The following is an 18,531-nucleotide window of genomic DNA, read 5'->3' as shown; positions in this document are numbered from 1 at the left end:
TCTTTCCTGCACAAAAGGAATTGAACATTAATGACTCACGGAAGATAAAAAACCCCCACAACATTTAAATTCTTGTATATCCAAATAATTGCACTTCAGTGCAGTTAAGATAACTTCAGGATTGAAATGTTGTCATTTACACAACCAACCACACGAGCTATCAGTGGACAATCCCAGTAAGGTACGTACAGCACAAACAAAAGAACTCCATCAGGAAGAGAGATTTCGTATCAATGGAAACTTGAAGACGAAAAGATTGTTTAAGAATTTAAGAGTGGCCAAGGGAAATTTGACTAAAATCCCCTTCAACAGCAAGCTGTGTTAAAGGATAATTTACATGTGTAAAATATGGATTTGGTATTCAAAAGGAAAAAAGTTCTGAAACACTAGCTCAGAAGAAAACTTGCGATGAACGGCTCTACCTGAACAGATCCAGATGGAAACAAAGAGCTAATAACAAGACAGCAATTTCCTACTCAAAGAAGTTACGATGGTGGACAGCTGAGAACGTGTACCTCAGCGGAAAGGAACACTGAAAGGAAACTACCCAGAACACTCCCGTTTTCCTGCGTTTCTCTGACGCAGGAGCGCACAGAATCCTTACTGCATGCCTTGGAATGAATTTGCAGACCGTATACTACTACAATAAAGTAATTTTCAGTACAATCTGTTCTCCCCCCTGCCCAATTAACTACAGTTTGTTATCTTCCTTCCAGGCTACTTTTTTCTTACAAAGGCAGTCCATCGTATACATTCTATGTGGGCAAACTAGTGACAATTTTGGGGGGTAGGGGGAGACATTTTTCCTTTGTCCTGAACATCTTATTCTTTTACTCCTTATTTCTTCCCAACGACATCATCATAAAGCTGTCTGAACTATTTTGTCTCCAGTAATGCAGCCTGGGAAATGTTCTTTCAGCTTACTGTTTTGTCTTCTCGAAAAAGCCATCCCGTTTGGGCACGTGTGAAGGTAATTGATTTGGTTGATAATGTTGCTGAGTAAATATCACTGCTCATCAGAATGTCAACCTCTTCTTCTGTTTCCATCTCAGATTCCTAGAAGAAAAATTCCCAAATACTGAATAGAACTTGACTAAACACAAGGGGGCCAATGAGTCACACCCTTGCATTGTTAACAACTGAACTGGCCAGTGACTAAACGGATGCAAAGCAGTGGCAAGCGAGTTTGAAAACCCACTTGAGGTCACCAAAATTAAGTGCACTGGAAAGATTAAAAGTAGCATGTGTCATAAGTTAAAACATATTTGCCTACTCAGAATGATAAAAGTTTTTTCCAAAAGATTCATGTTCTAGCTTTTTCCTCATTTAGAAGTCTGTATTCAAAAGCACTGTTTTTCGTAACAAAATTTTGTGTCACCTATACAGCTTAAGTTATAACAACTGAGCAAAAAATTCTTTGGTCTACATTTCTTCGGAGCTTGTTTGGGTCTTTCCGAGAGGCACATTTTGCTTAATAAAGTAAGTCAGACTTCTGATGTGAAGTAAAAGCTTGAGGTATTTTCACACCCTACATTCACACAGATCTTTACCTCATGATGTATTCGCTGGTAAACTTTTTGTTCATTGTCTAAAACTACAAAAGATTCAGAGGGTGCAGCATCACCGTTAAAAATGAAGCTTAAATCCCCTCGTTGGCACTTCATGTCGGTAAAGTCTATGAGAGTTGTGTCCAGCCTGTGAAAATATACCAATACTTTAAAAGAAGCTACCCATAAACACTCAAATACACTAGTAAGTTCAGTTTGCAAGCAAAAGCATTTCTTTCAAATCACAACCAAACACACTAAGGCTTAAGCTTTCATAGAATATTTTGTAAATGAAACCTGAATGCAGAAATAAAAAAATTTGCTACTAAGTTTCACATTATAACACCTCTACTGTTATAAATGCATTCCAAATCATTCTTATGCTAACTTCATAAGAAAAGGTAAAGTTTTCTTCAGAAAACTTTATCTCAAAACTGCCAGCATGAGGAAGTGACAGAATTTATACAGCCAGTATGTGCTACACATTGAAAAATACAACTACTCCGTGTGATCAGTATCCTACTCTACAAGAAGCAGCCACTGATTTGAGTAACAATATTAGGGCATGACCCAAATTATGAAGATGACTAAGAAACAGACTGATTTATTTTATTTGACTTATTTTAGTTGCTATTCCTAACTTTTCCCCTCATCAACACAAAAAGAAATGCTTCTGCTGACCTGAATAACTGGAATATGGAGCCAATGACAAAGATCTCTCTAGCAATTCATATTCGTTATTGCTGAAATATATACTTCTTTAACAAAGACGGTTGAAGAACCTGAATTTAGTGACCACTTCAGCTCTAAGGGGTGACTGCTTAATGCTCATCTTTGAGTATGAAATATGAGTCTCTGATTTCAAGAATCGGTAGCCATTTCCACTCAATGCCAGTCTCGTACAAGCAGAGCACACAGAAATCAGAAGGGGGAAAAAAATGGTCTCAGACTCAAATTTGACCTAAAAAGTCACACAACACCTATGCTAACAGCTTTAATAGAACGAAATTTTCTACAGATTTAATCTTCTGAATCATATTCTTGACTTTTGTTTGTTTAAAACTTTGGAACCTAAAGAAAAAGACAGAAAAAACATTGGAATCCAAACCCCCAAACTAAACCACTTAAAGGGCTGAGCTTGAAAAGACTCCTGGATGCACTCTATTGAGGATGTGAATCTGTCACAAGCACTTTAAAGAGAGAAACTATACCACTTTTTTAACTACATAGACCGGAACAGCAACATTTCTTCACAAAATACTGAAAGCTCATTTTATTTGAAATTGTGTTAAAAATATCAAATTGCTGTTTTTCAATTAACCATTGTCATGTCTGGTAGATAAAGCCTTATACAGCTTAGCTGCTTTCGCTTTATACTTTAAGTGACTCAGTAACTGAAGTTAAATTCAGATCAATGGAGAAAAAAAGACAGTCTGAAGTTCAAACCACTTCTTGCCCCTACACGCCAATGCACAAACACAACGCTGCTTCACAAACATTTGCAAACTCCTCAGCGATTTCTTTCGGACCACGCTGGAATACATAATTTTCACTAACATGCAGATATTTACGACTTAGGTAACACACACTGTAAAATCAGTACTTACCTGATATTTATACCTTGTTTGTGTATTTTACATGCATCAGAAGGCAGAATTCGGGAAAGTAAAGGCACTAAAGGTAGGGAGAGAGAATGCAATTAGGACATGGAGGTTCCTCTGCAAAATATTTCTATTAAAACTATACATCAGTTTGAATCTCGATGTGTTTTAATACAAACACAACATACCCATTTTTCATCATAATCTCAATACAAATACAACTGACTAATACCAGGGTTATTTCTATTCAATAACTGCAAAACTGATTTGTAATTGTTTCAGCATCAGGACATAATTTAAAATGTCCTCAGCCACAGCTAAATCATTTATAAATTCTAATAACTCGTCTTCTAGCTGTTTGAAATTCTAATTCTGTTATTTGATAGTTCACTTGTATATTGTACCAACTGAAAGCTTAGCTACAATTAAAGCAGAACACCCCCAAGCAGGAAAAAAAATATCCAACGCACTAAGTTTAAAACATCAAGCAAACATTAAACCACCAGTGGAACTGAGAGTCAGTATAGTATTACGAGATGGATCTATCAGACTGCAGCTGTCCTTATGCTAAAAAGTGCTATTTACTTTATAGCAATAAAATCAATTCAACACAATGGGATTTCAACACTTTCTTCAAAATGAACTACAAGGAATTAAGAGCACATGTAAAATGTAATTAGCCTAGGGGACCAATAACTGGGACAGAGGCACTGCCCAGAGCATCTTTTTCTCTTCAAGAAAGAGAATATATAGAAAAAACTAAATAATGTAAACAGAGGCACAGTGAGACTCCTGGAGAAGAGGAACCCTAGAAGTTGGCTTTACCCCTGGCATCACTTTTTCTGTGTGATGTCCGACTGCCACCATCATACTCTGCAAGTCAGGCTGCAGTCTCATCACTAAGCAACGTCTTATCTTACACCATGCCTATACTCTACTCTCTTTGTTATGCTGTCTCTTCCATGAAAAAGCATACTCATTAAATGTGCAGCATACAGTAAGGCCACCTAGAAAAAGGAGGTGTTTGTTCCATATCTGTTCAACGTTTGATGGCGGCCTGGCTGCTCATTCCTCCTCAGAATATTAGAAGCAGCATATAATGCAGCAAATACTTAGACTATGCCTATATGAAAGTATATAAAGTTACTAACTTAAACATCAATGAGTAATAGAAGGTATCACTTCCGATATTTTGACATTTTTCAGACATATCGATCATTGTTAATACATTTTTGCTAATTTATTTAGATTTTTCTTCTACAGGAGGTGGAAACTGAAAGAACACTAAATGTTGTACAGTCACATAAGAGAAACATGAAGGTGAAGGTAGGGTTTGAAGAACCTACCACATAGCTGCGCTTAACTGGCAGTCACCATTCAGAATACAGGCTGAAATTCAGGAAGCTAAATGCCCCAAGTCCAGTTACTCATCTAAATTGTTCAAACCAGTTGCTCCATAATGACATCAATTGATCAGATAGACATTTTAATATTTTACTCTTCTAATAATCAGTTTCTTAAAGTAAACAACAGCTTGCTCCCCCCCCATATTTGGATTGTGTCATTGGATTACAGAATAGAATTCAGCTCCAAAAATGAATAAGCAAAAACAATTCAGCAAAAAAGTTCTGTCCTTTCTTTATAACTTAGATTGTGAGAACTGTATTGAGAACATGCAAACCAGAAGGGAATTTAAGCTTGAGAGAACAAGTGTGCTGAAGACTGATTGCATTATCTCCCTATGAAAGGAATATGCAATTGCTTACCCCAACTTTGAAAATCCCAGTGAAGCTCTAGGTAGAAGTCACCTAGCTGAGATGAAAAGAATATATTAACAAGCTTTTTAGTCTAAATGTCAACTGTAAAATTTGCTGAAAGACAGGCAGAAGTTGTATTTTGCCAAAGAACTTTTTTCTCTAATGTTAGTATTTGAATTTATACTGAACTTAAACAATTCTGAAGCTTTAACTAAAGCAGAATCAATAAGGATAAAAATTGTGACTCATTTGAACTACCCATTTTTAATCACTTCTTAAAATAATAATTTACACAGCTATTAAGCCATGGAATTTAAAAGATTTATTGTAAATATGTGTTTAAAAAAAGACCTGTGGAGCTCTTCGCTTCTTTAGTTGATCACATCCAGCCCCATGGAATTATATGTTCTGGCTTAAATTAGTGACTCAGGTTTCAGCTAGAAGTATTCACATACACAAATTTCAATTTGCCTTCTGGAAATATGCTTAAGCCATTATATAAAAATTCCTCTACCTCCACAAATACATGCCAGCCAACTCCTTTAACTGTATGCAAAGCAAAAGCAAAGTAAGGGTTGACTTGATTAAAATTAGCAAATGTTGGTAATACCACTGAGGCAGCTGCATACTTCCACTGCACGCAAGAAGAAAAACATGCAACTCTAGGCCAGGTATTGCACCACCAGGAATAAGGACCAGCAGAGCTGTTTTAGTAAGGCTGGGTCTGCTTTCTGTTTGCTCTCACACAAAACCTGAAAGCTTTTCACTTCTTGACAGACAGCAGGGGTTTTTTTTATCAATGAAAACCGTAGGAACATTGGTAGAGCATATTCATAGAATGTATCAGTGATGCAGTTTAGCTCAAATTTTCAGATGTATGGATTAAGATAAATAGTTTTTTTACAAACCCATTCATATTTTACCACTTGACTAGGCAGGAGAAGCTCACCCCACTGAAAGGGAAATAACCACCTGCGTTTTATAACCTCAGTTTTAGCACACTAGCAGCAGTTTGAAACAGAGGAAATTGAGCTTTTCTTCTTGGTTTCCCTAAACTGAGGAACGTTTCACTGTGCTCAAGAACTGGCTGCTGCGTGTAGATGGAGAATTAAAACAAAAGTCTCTCTCATTACTAAGCAAAAAAATAAATTGTCATTCATGACTGGCGGCTAAAAAAAATCAGTAAATTATTCACCAAAACAAAAGATTTAAGAAAGCCTTAAAAATCTAATGAAATAAATACAGATTAAAAATGCGTTCTTTAACTTTTAGGTTGCAAAGAAGACTAGCAGATCTGTCGTACAGAAACCTTTCTGTTTGAATTTCTAGACGCTGAGAAGGAAATATTATCTTAAAAATACACATAATTCTGTGACCCTTTAAAATGGGCACTGTAAGCCAAGATTGCTATTAAGCGCAAAAGAAAGTGAAAAACTTTACAGTTTGCCACAGCATCCATACTAAGAACATAAGCCACTGCTTTCCATCACAATCTGTTTTTGTCAACACAACTGCCTTGAACTTACCTCTTTCAGGGCTTTTAATAATCGAGGTCGCTTTTCTTCAACACTTTCCCTGGACTGCTGTTTAAGCTTCCTTAGGAGTGCTGTAACTAAACAGAAATTAACTATAAGGTAAATCTATTCTATTTGTTTAAGTACAGGTTAATGTAATTATTTGACATCTTAAAAAAAGAAAAAACAATGCAAATGCAACATTTTATCCAACTTTGGAGAAATTCACTTGAAATTATAGGAATTATACATAGCCTACTCTGATCACAACAGGAAGAAAAGCCTCAATAGTTGTTTATAATATAAAGTATACAATTATGTCAAGAGGTCTTTTACATGCATATTAGTAAACATGGGGGTACACATGTATATTACTGAACATGAGCCTGTAGATTGCATAACATCTACTCCCACTAGAGAAAATTCTTTAGTCGTGACCAGTTGGCATGCAGAATGTTATTAGTATATTATAAACTATTGAATTAATGTATTAATAATATATTAATATGTATCATATATAGTGAGTTTTCTGCTATGGGACACGATAATATCAAATACTATTAACATCCACTAGTAAGTAGCAGTAGAATAATGTTCCCTTTACTACTTCATATCTGAAGTGAGTAAGCAATCACTATATTTGCCTGCTGGCCTGTTGAGATGAAACATAAAAGCAATATTCCATTGCCAATTGATATATCAAATATACATATGACCACAGGGAGCAGTTCCAATTAGACGATCCCATAGAGCTAAAATCCATTCTGACCTTGTAACTATAATTTTAGATACAAACAGAATGCTAGTTTATAGCTTTTACAATCACTTTAAGCAAAACCTTAACTCTACTTAGCATTACGTAACCTAATGCAATTTCTTTCTTATCAAGGAAATGGACATGTATAGAACTCGTCATATCACCTCTAGATATGAAAAAGTTCAACTGATTAAGATAAACTCTTCAGAGAACTAAAATAGGAGTATTATAAAAACTCCTAGCTTGAAAACCTGTCTTTCTGTTCTGAATGAGGCCTCAATTTCTGATTAATCGGGAAGCAGAGGTTCTTACTCATTTGTCTGTCTCCATAGCTGATGGCTTCTGCAAGAGGGCTCCATCCCTGAGCATTTTTCACCTTTACTGGAGCATTATGGGCTAAAAGCAAGTGTGCACATTCTGTAAGAAAATAGTAATAATTATTTACAGTAAACATCAAGGATGTAGCAATATCATTCATAATAAAGAAAACAATAATAAAGTAAAAGTAGTCGATATTCAATATATTAAACAGTTTATCAAAATACGTACCTGGATTCTGACTCAAACTTTAAACAAAGAAAAAAACCATTTATGTAAGTACTTATGGCACTTCCCTGTAAAAAATTAGTACTAAAAACATAACTGGTGATCAACTACCCAATTACATAACCACTGAAGAAACATCTCTTCTGCTTCTTATATTTTGCTTTTTATAAATTTGTATTTCTGTATGCGCACATACACACACAACTACACAACTATTTTTAAATCATTACATCATCTCTCTCTCCTTAATGCACAAAACCGCGTACCAAGACACACTTAACGGTCTTCCACATGTGGAATTGTGCACGGACTTCCCCCTCTCTTATCTCTACCCCTTTCACGCAAAGGTCTGATTTGCTAGAAACATGCACGGAGACATAGACTTTAGGCAACTCTTGAGAACATTGCGTGTACGGGAGGCAGAGAGGAAACTGTGGCACTAACACACCCCTATGTGCTGTAACATCTTGTGGTGGTAACATGGCATCTACAGTGGGCAAACAAGCACACTCTGACCTAGGCAAGCCTGAGAACATGTGCGTAACTGGCTGTACAACAAGTAACAGATACTATAGGACCAACAACGTGGATATCTGGAGCACTGATAAGACAGCACACAACTCATGGTCCTGTGCTCCATCAACAGACGTACACTTGCAATGTGCTACATTTTTCATCAACAGCATCAGTAACAGCATGCATCAATGCTATCCCCGAAGCTCAGCATGCACACACTGTGCTGATAAAGCAATGTTTACATCTCATCAAAGCCACACAAGTTCCTGGCGGAGTCACAGGTCAACTGGCATTCGCTTGTCTGTCTATGGGTAAAAGGTGATGGTAGAATGATGAATAGCCCTTAAAATCAGGGAAAGAAGAAAGCTTTCGGTGTTTCCATGTTTTGAATAAGCTGTCCTCATTTGCAACGGTTCTTCAGCTGCTAACTACAGAAAGTTTCCTCACCACATCTCATTAAAATCAACCCGACCCATGTGCAAACGTAGGCTGAAGAAATGTCTCATTATGAACAGGATGGGCAGGCATGACGGATAGAGGAACTGCCTGCATTATTCTCCTACTATAGGTGTTACAGGAAGCTGTACTAGTCATTCGAGATGCAACAGTCGTGAGTCACTGGCAAGCACAGTGTTTGGAAAGGAAGAGACACTTCACTGGGGAATATACTGTCTTTTGTGGTAAATAAACAAAAGCCCTGACTATTCTGCCAGCAAACACAGAGAAGTATTTTTATGGTTACTTAAATATAGTGCCTAACACAATAACAACACTGTACAGTGAACAGGCAAATAAGCTTACATTTACCAGCCAGATTACATTTTCAGTTAAACAAACAGGGTATAAATTCACCCCGCATTTCAGAAAAGACTGGCTATAATGCTGCTATATACAGCTGAACAGTCTATATGCATCACCCCAGAAAGACAGAAAACTGACCTTCGATACCAATTAGACAGACTAACAAGGTAGGAAAGGACCTGGGGCTCTAGGTGGATCAACGACTATGCAGGATTCAAAGTTGAAACAGTAAATCAGGTATTGTGATGGATGTCATGCACAAATAGCCCTGCTCTAGGCAAGCTAGACAAAGGCTCACCACAAGCGTCCTAAAAGGATTTAGGGCTTTACACACAGGATGACTGACTACATGGAAAGAAGCCAAGAGGTGAATTGCAAACTGCAATCTAAAACATGCAGCCAGTGAGAAAAGGAGTAGAGGGAAGAAATGCTGTACTATGCATGAGGATAACTCATATTCAAGGAATCTGTCAGCACTAAATAGATCGCTTTTTATCCTGGAGCTGAAACATAACCAAATTTTAAGAGAGACTTTCAATAAATATTCAACCATAGTGAATTGAAGTTGGTAAATTCTTTTCTATCCGTTTTATTGGAAGAAGCATCTTTGAACAAAATTGTTTGTATTTATTAATGTGGTACGATACTGTTGTAGTTATATGGAAAGTGTCCCTTCAGGACAGCTAATCGCCTTTTAACCAAAACCACACAACCCCTTCTACACCCAACAGTGCAAAACTTGTAAATATTAACTGATGACCGTAACAAACTAAGGCTTGAAACAAACACTGCAATAAGGCACAGTAGAAGTTATACACATAGCTGATCATCATCACTTGAAAACACAGGGTAAGTAGTTACAAAACTAAAATCTATCTTACGAAGAAAAATGTCTCATTTAAGGCTGAGAAATTAAAGGAAGGCGGAAGGCTTCTGCCTCCGTTTCTTTCTATTGTTTTAAGCCTCTGGTCTAGGACCCTAACTGAAAAACAGCAGTTCTGAGAAATCAACATTTTTTGCAAGTTAAAAAAAAAAAAAAAAACAAACAAAAAACCAACTCCTGTGACTTCTAGTAGGCAGGCACCCATAAAACATATTTTCTTCACTGCTGTCTCAAATGTTTCTGCAAATCTTCTTCTTCTCTTATTTTTTTTTCTGTTTAAAAAGTATCACAGGCTAGACCAATATTGGCAGATTCCAGCAAGCTCTACTGTTTCTTAATTCTGCATAAGCCACCTCTCCCATCCTCCTTTAAAATTACTTCCCACTGTAACTCTCAATTATCTTAGATCACTTCCTAGGTATTGCCAAAACAACCTAAGACAACTTACTGCATTTCCTGCATTCCCCTCTCCAAATCTGCCAGGTGTTTCAGTTAACAGCAGCTCTCTCATGGAGCCGTACCACATACCAGGCATAGGACTCACACAGCTGAATGACAACAAGCCATTCTTGTTTCAGTAGTGAAAAAGAATTTTACTGTCTCAGAGACTAAACAATCATACTCCAAAGTCTCTTCTCAGTCTTGAAACATGTTTACTTCTATACTTTCTATTTGAAGTAGAAATTTAATTCCTGTGCCTTGAAATTCTACTGTAAAGAAATCCTCAAAAGACACCTGGAAATATGAGAGCCATCGTGAATCAACAGGCTGCACAGTCCCGTAGGCTGTCCTGTGCCCCGAATAGGGCAGTCTTGAAACATGAAGAAACAGCTAGGCAGTGGGTCAGAAATTTGAATCGAGTGAAGGAGTATGCAAAAAGCAGGTGAGCGATTACATTTCCATTCACGGAGTCATTTTATTCTAGAGGGTGTTATTCTGATTCACTTCACTAGGAAAAAGCTAAATGGGGTTGTTCAACACCTAGTGAGCAGATCAGCAACAACACACACAGTGACGCTAATAACCAGAAAAGTGTTGACAAAGAGTAAGGGTAATCATCACACAAACAGAAATTAATAACCCTTCTGTACCATGAATTAATAGCATATTAAAATAGAGATCTGCCTGGATCAAATCCCCTGCCTACACATACTGAGTCTATCCCTCCGCTTCAGTTGCTTGGATGCCAAAAGGGAAGCAGGCATGCATACGCTTGCTTCCACTGCTTAGAGCTGTTTCTCAATCTTCTATCATAGTCCAAGTTTCCCAATTTCATTCCAACTCTGCAAAAAGAGAGGAGAGGGGTCGACCCACTGTTCTCGTTCTAGGCTCATAAGGAGTCCCAACTCCTACAACTCCTTTCTGCCCTACCCCATTCACTACCTAGCTCCTTGATTTTGGTCTAAAGAACAGCTCTGATTTCTTCTCCAACTTTTCTCTTCCAAATTTGAGTAGCCTCTTCTGTCCAGAAAACCTCAACTTTGAACTTGCTTGAAACACAAGATCACGTTCAGAAAAACCGATAAATCTTTTTTTCCCCTTGCCCCTAAATCTTCAGGATAATTTAAGAGCTAATTAATGGTTTTACCTACCTTTATGTCCCAACATCACAGCAAGATGTAAAGGAGTGTTTCCTAAAATAAATAACAGAAATAAAAATATATTAGATTCAATTAGAATCCATTGCAATTCCTTCAGGCATTTGCACATACAACACAAGTATTACACGTTAAGAAACTTCAGTTACATGACCTAACTGAAGAACACACTAAAATATACCAGAGCAGTTACATTTTTCTAAGTGAGCATTTGGATTATACTTGTTAAAACAAATATATCTGAAACACACTTCAGGAGTGCTTTTTTTAATGACATCTTGAAACATACTCCAGATGAAGAGATCCTATTGTATCTTCAAGAAAGAGATAACCCAAAACCTCTGTGCTTATCATAATCTGAAAATCTGGTATTTTACAAAGAATGGCGTATCTAGGTTAAAAGCTACTCAAAGATATGATAGTGATTAAAATTTTAAAAGCCTATTTTATTAATTTTTCAAAGATTTAGTACAAAATTTTTACTAATACAGTATTGGACAGGTTGCGAAGTAACAGTAACTTCTCTATAAAAAAGCCTTTTCATTATTTTAATGCCTTGTTTCCAAAGAAAGCTTCTGAGATTATTACCAGATATTACAAACTTGACCCTATTCTCCTGGCTATGCATATGACTCATTTTGTACTTCTGTTCTTAAATATGCGCTGTAAGGTAGAGTTGTTTTTCTGGATTAATGCTGCTACCAGAATTCTGACGCATTTTATTTATGTAGCTTAAGGATGCAAAATTCTTCCATTTAAATGTATTACTCTGTTTATATGTTTAAACATTTTCTTAGTGGGGTTAAGAGAAAAATTGCTGGATAACAAATTTCTTTTGCAATTGTAACGAATGCACTTGATTTGAGGGCTATTTTACAGTATCATGTTAGCAATAAGTACTTGCTACATGCAAAGGATGATGCACTGCACATCTAAAAGATGCAATCCAAAACATTGAGAGGTTGCTACACAAAGTAATTGCCAGCATACTATAGTATCATGAAATCTCTGATCAAGATAGGTAAGCAGTCAAAGACAGAGTTTCTAAGTGGTTTTCAATGAGCTATTCAACATGCAGTACAAATTATTCTTGAGGGACACTAGCAGTGTCACAGACAGCTACATCCTAGTTTATTATGCACACTCTAACTAAGCTAACCTCAAATTTTCTATTAATAGATTTTGTAACATCTGAGAGTCAAAACATAATTTAGAATACTGGATGCAGCCGTTCTTTGTTAAGTGACTGAAATAATTACTGAGGAACAAACTTGAGAATGAGCCAACCCATGTACTCAGAAAACTCAAATTATGCAAGCCAGGGGTAAACATTTTCCTCACCTTATCAAGCACTTCAACAGGATACAGATATATATAAAAATAGCTCTACATTAAGGTTTTTCTTACACTAATAAACCTTAACATTTAAAAAAACACCCCACCTTTCACATGGTGAATAAAACATAGCCAGACAGTTCCAGTAGCTATGACAGCTTGCTATAATGGCACGAAACAACAAAACGAAAGCTAACCAGGCCCCTGATGCTTTGCTGAGAACTTTATCGGATTTCATTCAGCCGATAAGCAGAAAGCACAGTGGTGCGATAACACACATCATTTCAAAACTCCTCAGGACAAGGTTCTGAGTGACCTGATCTAACTCCAGTGTTACCTCTGCTTTGAGCAGAAGGCTTGACTAGATCACTACCAGAGACCTCTTCCAGCACAGATTTTTCTTTGACTCAATGATCATCTTCTCACCAAAAAGCATGCAATTCAAAAATTAGATAGGAAACCTGGATACAGCAGACAAGGGGGAGAGGAAGAGGAGCATGCAGAAAAATAGTACAATAACCGATAAAGCACAGAAACTAGAATCAATTCTAGAAGAACAAAAAAAAAAAGACTATTTATGAGGAAGCTGAAGAGGTAATATCTTGCTTGCTGGCCTTTAGCCAGTAAGTCCCTGGCAATGAGGAGTCTAAGGTTTAACAAACGTCAGGGAGAAAAAAATAAAGAGGTTAGTTGCTGTACCAATGGGAGAGGAGCCGCCCTAACAGGTATGCCAGGAAAGCACCTTTTAGGAAAGGGAGTAAGAAGGGGAGGCAATAAGGAGGAGAAGGGGAGGCAATAAGAAGCCATCCAAACTGTGTAAGGTTGCATGTCACAAAACAAAGAAATTATGGTGAGGAATCACTCAGCTCTTAGACTGCCTCTATGGAATCTTCAGGTTCTTCCCCCGCAGCAGGAGAAAGGGTAGAGCTGTTCAAGCAGAAAGACTCCTCTTTTGTCTAATAATAGTGTTAATCAGAGGTAAGCTTTCACTCTGCCCATGAAAACTGAGGGAAGACAAATGCCTTGGAAAAGATGAGGCCAGTGCTGCCACAGTCTCTCATTTAGCAACAACTGCCAACCATCAATACTGAGTAGCAGGAGCAGTACTTATCAGGCTTTGAAGCGGGAAGCAGCCCAAGACTTTCCATAGATTTCATCTCAGAAACCTGTCTGGCTGGCAGGCACAACTGGACAAGTTAACTTCTATTCTTTTGGGAGATACGGGATCTGAAAATGTAAATCCAATCTCAGCAGCTGCTGAAACAGAGACACACCACCATGCTCTTGCTAGCATTTGGATGATAAACGTCCCAGACTGAAACATTAATTAGTACCAGTATTTACAGAGCTCAAAGGAAACCACTCTACCGGAATTTTATTGCACTGCAACCTCAAGTTCCACTGATCCTAAAATACAAATCCTGTTTAGTTGCTTCATAATGGCAAGGACAGCTGCAGTTCCTCTAGAATGTTTACTATCTAGCACATACAGAATAATTCTAGGTAAAATTGGTCTGATGAAAAAAAAAAATGGTGAATTTTAAAAGTAATCCACTTTTCCTAGCCAGTGCACAGTACAACTAAGCATTTCTGCCAGAACAGACAAGAGGGTAGGAGAGGGCAGTTTCACTTCTTTCAGCTGCATGGATGGTTTTAAAGCTTGAGGTTTTCAATGAACCACAGCACAAGCCACAACAGTAAGCGTTAGATTCCATGAAAACAAGCAGCTTTACAGGAGACAGCTGCTGGAGAGAGGGAGAGAGAAGGGTGCAAATATACAACCATGTCATTTACCTAAGTAAGAAAGCTGTAATAAAGAGGGCACTGTAAATAATTAAGTGGCTGACGTGTAGTTTTGATGACTTCCATGCAATTTAATCATAATGATAATGTGTTTGATATGATCATTTCTAGACACTGACTAGAACATGAATGGGCACATACTTGAACAGTTGCAATTAAAATAATTCTCTTTTGGCAACAGCTTGATTCACCATATAAACAAACCTCACGTTTCCCTTCCATCTAAAGACAACTTCATAAATATCTATAGCTTTGGCAAATAAGCATATAAGCTTCCCTCCCCAAGTCACATAGCCTCCAGGGCCTTATTCCAAGAAAGCAGTGATACAACAGCACCTGAAATCCTGCATGTGCACATCCAGGCCACGCAAATAAAAAACTGTTTGCACAAAAACACACATAAAATACAGTACTTGTCCACATGCACGTGCCAGTGTAGCTTTTAACCTTTTGATAGGCATCTGGCACACCTACAAGGAAGCTGAGCCTGTTTCCCAAGAGTAGTTCAGCAAGATTTGTCTATTCCAGAATATAACACTGTTTTATTCTAAATATATGATTAAGCTCCTAAATGTGTATTATAGTAAAAATAACAGTAATCTAATAAGTATACATACAAACTTCTCCCAAGAAACTCATTGGTTTTGGAATAATGATACTAGCCTTCCCACGGGTAATGTTTTTTGAGGTTAATTTAGAGAGCGAGGCAGGCTGCACTCAATTTACAGACACAGCCAGCATTTGCTTTATCAGAACACCAAGAGTTTAACATTCTACAGGACTTGGCTTTTCTGCACTTAACTGCACACTAAAAATGGAACTGAATTATAAACAATAACTGTTACTAGAAGTTCTTTCTCCCCTCTGCCACTTCCTTATCATGTAGTAGGATTCTTCTGGCTTATTTCTGAGTGTAATTGTAAGCTGAAGTTATCTACCCCAAATAACTCAGGATTCAAATATGTAAACAAGGGACAGATGGATTCAGGCAGAAACAAAACAATAACAAGGAAATACTAGTCAGGCCTTTGGTATGTCAAGGCGTCAAGGGTTTTGTTGTTAGGGTTTTTCTGAAAACTTAATAGCAAAGAAATACTTAAAGTAAAAACTTGAAGGAAGATAATGAGACAGAAATCTGCAAAGCGTTCCTACTGTAAACAGCATTGAGAAAGACAGCAGAAAGACATTCAACATTTATATATATGTGTGTGTGTGTGTGTATACATATAATAAGGCAGCCCAATTGTGTGTGTGTGTGTGTGTGTGTATACACATATAATAAGGCAGCCCAACATGCAGACCGGACCCATTTCATAGAGAAGTCTACCTGGGGTCTGGGTTAGAGATGTGGAAAGAAAACTTCCAACTCTGGCAAGGCCCAGGGATTATTATCCATTATTGATTTTCCAAGTAGGCAGTGATGAAATCTCAACAAGAAGTCTGAGGGCAATTAAGAAGGACTTCAGGGGGATCAGGTGCATAAGTAGCATTCTCCTCTATCATTCCTATTACAGGGAATGATGAGGGAAGGAACAGGAAAAGCCAGGAAGTAAGTACCTGGCTCCGAGCCTGGTGTGAGGAGTAGAATTTTGGGGTATTTGACCATGGGTTGGCCTGCACAACACCAGGTATGAGAGGGTACAGCTGTCTCCAAGGAGCAAAAGGATGCTCTCAAAGAAGTTAGAAGGGCTCACTGAAAGAGCTTTAAACTAGATTTGAAAGGGGTGGGGTGGGGTGTGAAACCAGGCTTGCTAGAAATAAGCCTGGGGATGGCATGGCAAAGTGTGAGGGACAGCAGTGCTAGCAAAGTCCTTTGGTCTGTCACCTCAGAGGAATTGCCGGATAGTAAACCAAGCGGCAGCAAAGATGCAAAGGTTATCAATGGATTAGTAACAACTGCAATTAGTCACTTAAGAATTGAGACTTCACCCCTCAGAAGAGTGGCAGGATCATTAGTCCAAGCGCATCTATACCAATGCTCACAGCATGGGCAACAAACAGGAAGAATTAGAAGCCACCGTGCAGCAGGAAAACTATGATATAGCTGTAATCACAGAAACGTGGTGGGATAACGTATACAACTGGAGTGCCTGCCATGGATGGCTATAAACTCTTCAGGCAGGGTAGGCGAGGAAGGAGAGGCAGTGTGGTAGCCCTGTATGTTAGAGAGTGTTTTGATTGCCTTGAGCTCAATGATGGTGATGATAGGATTGAGTGTTTATGGATAAAAATCAGGGGAAAGGCCAACAAGGCAGGTATCATGGGGGAAGTCTGTTATAGACCACCCAACCAGGGAGACAGATGAAATATTCTACAAGCAACTGGGAGAAGTCTCACAATCACTCGCCCTTGTTCTTGTGGGGGACTTCCAACTTACCAGATGTCTGCTGGAAGTACAATACAGCAGAAAGGAAACAGTCTAGGAGGTTCCTGAATCCAGAGTGTGTGAAAGATAACTTCCTGACACAACTGGTAAGTGAACCAACTAGGAAAGGTGCCCCACTGGACCTGTTGTTTGTGAACAGAGAAGGCCTTGTGGCTGGTGTGATGACTGGAAGACGCCTGGGGCACAGTGATCATGAAATGGTACAATTCTCGATTCCTGGAGAAGGAGGAGGGTCAGCAGAACTGCCACCTTGTACTCCCAGAGGGCAGACTTTGGACTGTTTAGAAGGCTGGTTGACAAAGTCCCTTGGGAGGCAGTCCTGAAGGGAAAAATTGCCCAAGAAAGCCGGATGCTCTTCAAGAAGAAAATCCTGGAGGTGTGAGAGCAGGCCATCCCCATGTGCCGAAAGATGAGCCAGCAGGGAAGAAAACCGGCCTGGCTGAACAGAGAGCTTTGGCTTGGTCTCAGAAAAAAAGAGGGAAGTCTATGAGCTTTGGAAGAAGGGGCAAGCATCTCAGGAGGACTACAAGGATGTTGTGAGGGTGTGCAGGAGAAAATTAGAAGGGCTAAAGCCCAACTAGAACTTAAATTAGCCAATTCTTTAAAACATAATAAAAAATGTTTCTATAAATATAATAACAACAAAAGGAGAGCCAAGGAACATCTCCATCCTTTACTGGATGCAGAGCAAACCATAGTGACAAAGGCTGAGGACAAGGCCGAGGTACTTAATGCCGCCTTTGCCTCAGTAAGGTCAGCTGTTCTCTGGGTACCCAACACCCTGAGACAGAAGATGGGGACAGGGAGCAGAACAAAGCTCCCCTGATCCAAGAGGAAATGGTTAGTGACCTGCTTGGCCAATTAGACATACACAAGTCCATGGGGCTGGATGGGGCCCATCCAAGGTACTGAGAGAGCTGGCAGAGGTGCTCATCAAACCCCTTCCCATCATCTATCAGCAATCCTGGATGACTGGGGAGGTTCCACTTGACTGGAGGTTGGCAAATGTAACACCCATTTACAGGAAGGGCTGGAGGGAGGATCTGGGGAACTACATGCCTGTCAGTCTGACCTCAGTGCCGGGGAAGGTCCTGGAGCACATCATCTTGAGTGCCATCACACAGCACATCCAGGACAACCAGAAGATCAGGCCCAGTTACCATGGGTTTACAAAAGGCAGATCCTGCTTGACTAACCTGATCTCCTTCTATGACAAGGTGACCTGCTTAGTGGATGAGGGAAAGGCTGTGGATGTAGCATACCTGGACTTTAGTAAAGCCTTTGACACCATTTCCCACAGCATTCTACTTGAGAAACTGGCTGCCCATAGCCTGGACAGGCATACTCTTTGCTGGGTAAAAAACTGCCTGGTTGGCCGGGCCCAAAGGGTGGTGGGTGAATGGAGTTAAATCCAGTTGGAGGCTGGTGTCCCCTAGGGCTCAGTGTTGGGGCCAGTTCTGTTTAACATCTTTATCAACGACCTGGAC

At 38.8% G+C, this 18,531-nt stretch overlaps 1 protein-coding gene across 3 annotated transcripts in view; it reads right to left on the bottom strand.

Annotated features, from left to right (window-relative positions):
* ANKRD13C (ankyrin repeat domain 13C) overlaps nucleotides 1-11,589 on the bottom strand; it is an 18,711-nt gene extending 7,122 nt beyond the window's left edge. For all 3 annotated transcript variants that reach the window (XM_035891776.1, XM_035891778.1, XM_035891777.1), the window contains exons 1-7: nucleotides 11,515-11,589; nucleotides 7,489-7,593; nucleotides 6,432-6,517; nucleotides 4,915-4,960; nucleotides 3,155-3,221; nucleotides 1,551-1,695; nucleotides 924-1,056 (exon numbers count right to left, since the gene is read on the bottom strand). In XM_035891776.1, coding sequence (XP_035747669.1) covers nucleotides 924-1,056; nucleotides 1,551-1,695; nucleotides 3,155-3,221; nucleotides 4,915-4,960; nucleotides 6,432-6,517; nucleotides 7,489-7,593; nucleotides 11,515-11,530 — 598 coding nt within the window. In that variant the 5' untranslated portion in view covers nucleotides 11,531-11,589. The remainder of the gene's footprint in view (nucleotides 1-923; nucleotides 1,057-1,550; nucleotides 1,696-3,154; nucleotides 3,222-4,914; nucleotides 4,961-6,431; nucleotides 6,518-7,488; nucleotides 7,594-11,514) is intronic.
* Between the last annotated feature and the right edge of the window lie 6,942 nt (nucleotides 11,590-18,531).

Source organism: Egretta garzetta, unplaced genomic scaffold (genome assembly GCF_000687185.1).
Source record: "Egretta garzetta isolate BGI_Z169 unplaced genomic scaffold, ASM68718v1 scaffold163, whole genome shotgun sequence".
In the NCBI taxonomy this organism is placed as follows: domain Eukaryota; kingdom Metazoa; phylum Chordata; class Aves; order Pelecaniformes; family Ardeidae; genus Egretta; species Egretta garzetta.
Note: the sequence above shows the minus strand (reverse complement) of the source record. Positions and strands in the feature narration are given on the sequence as shown.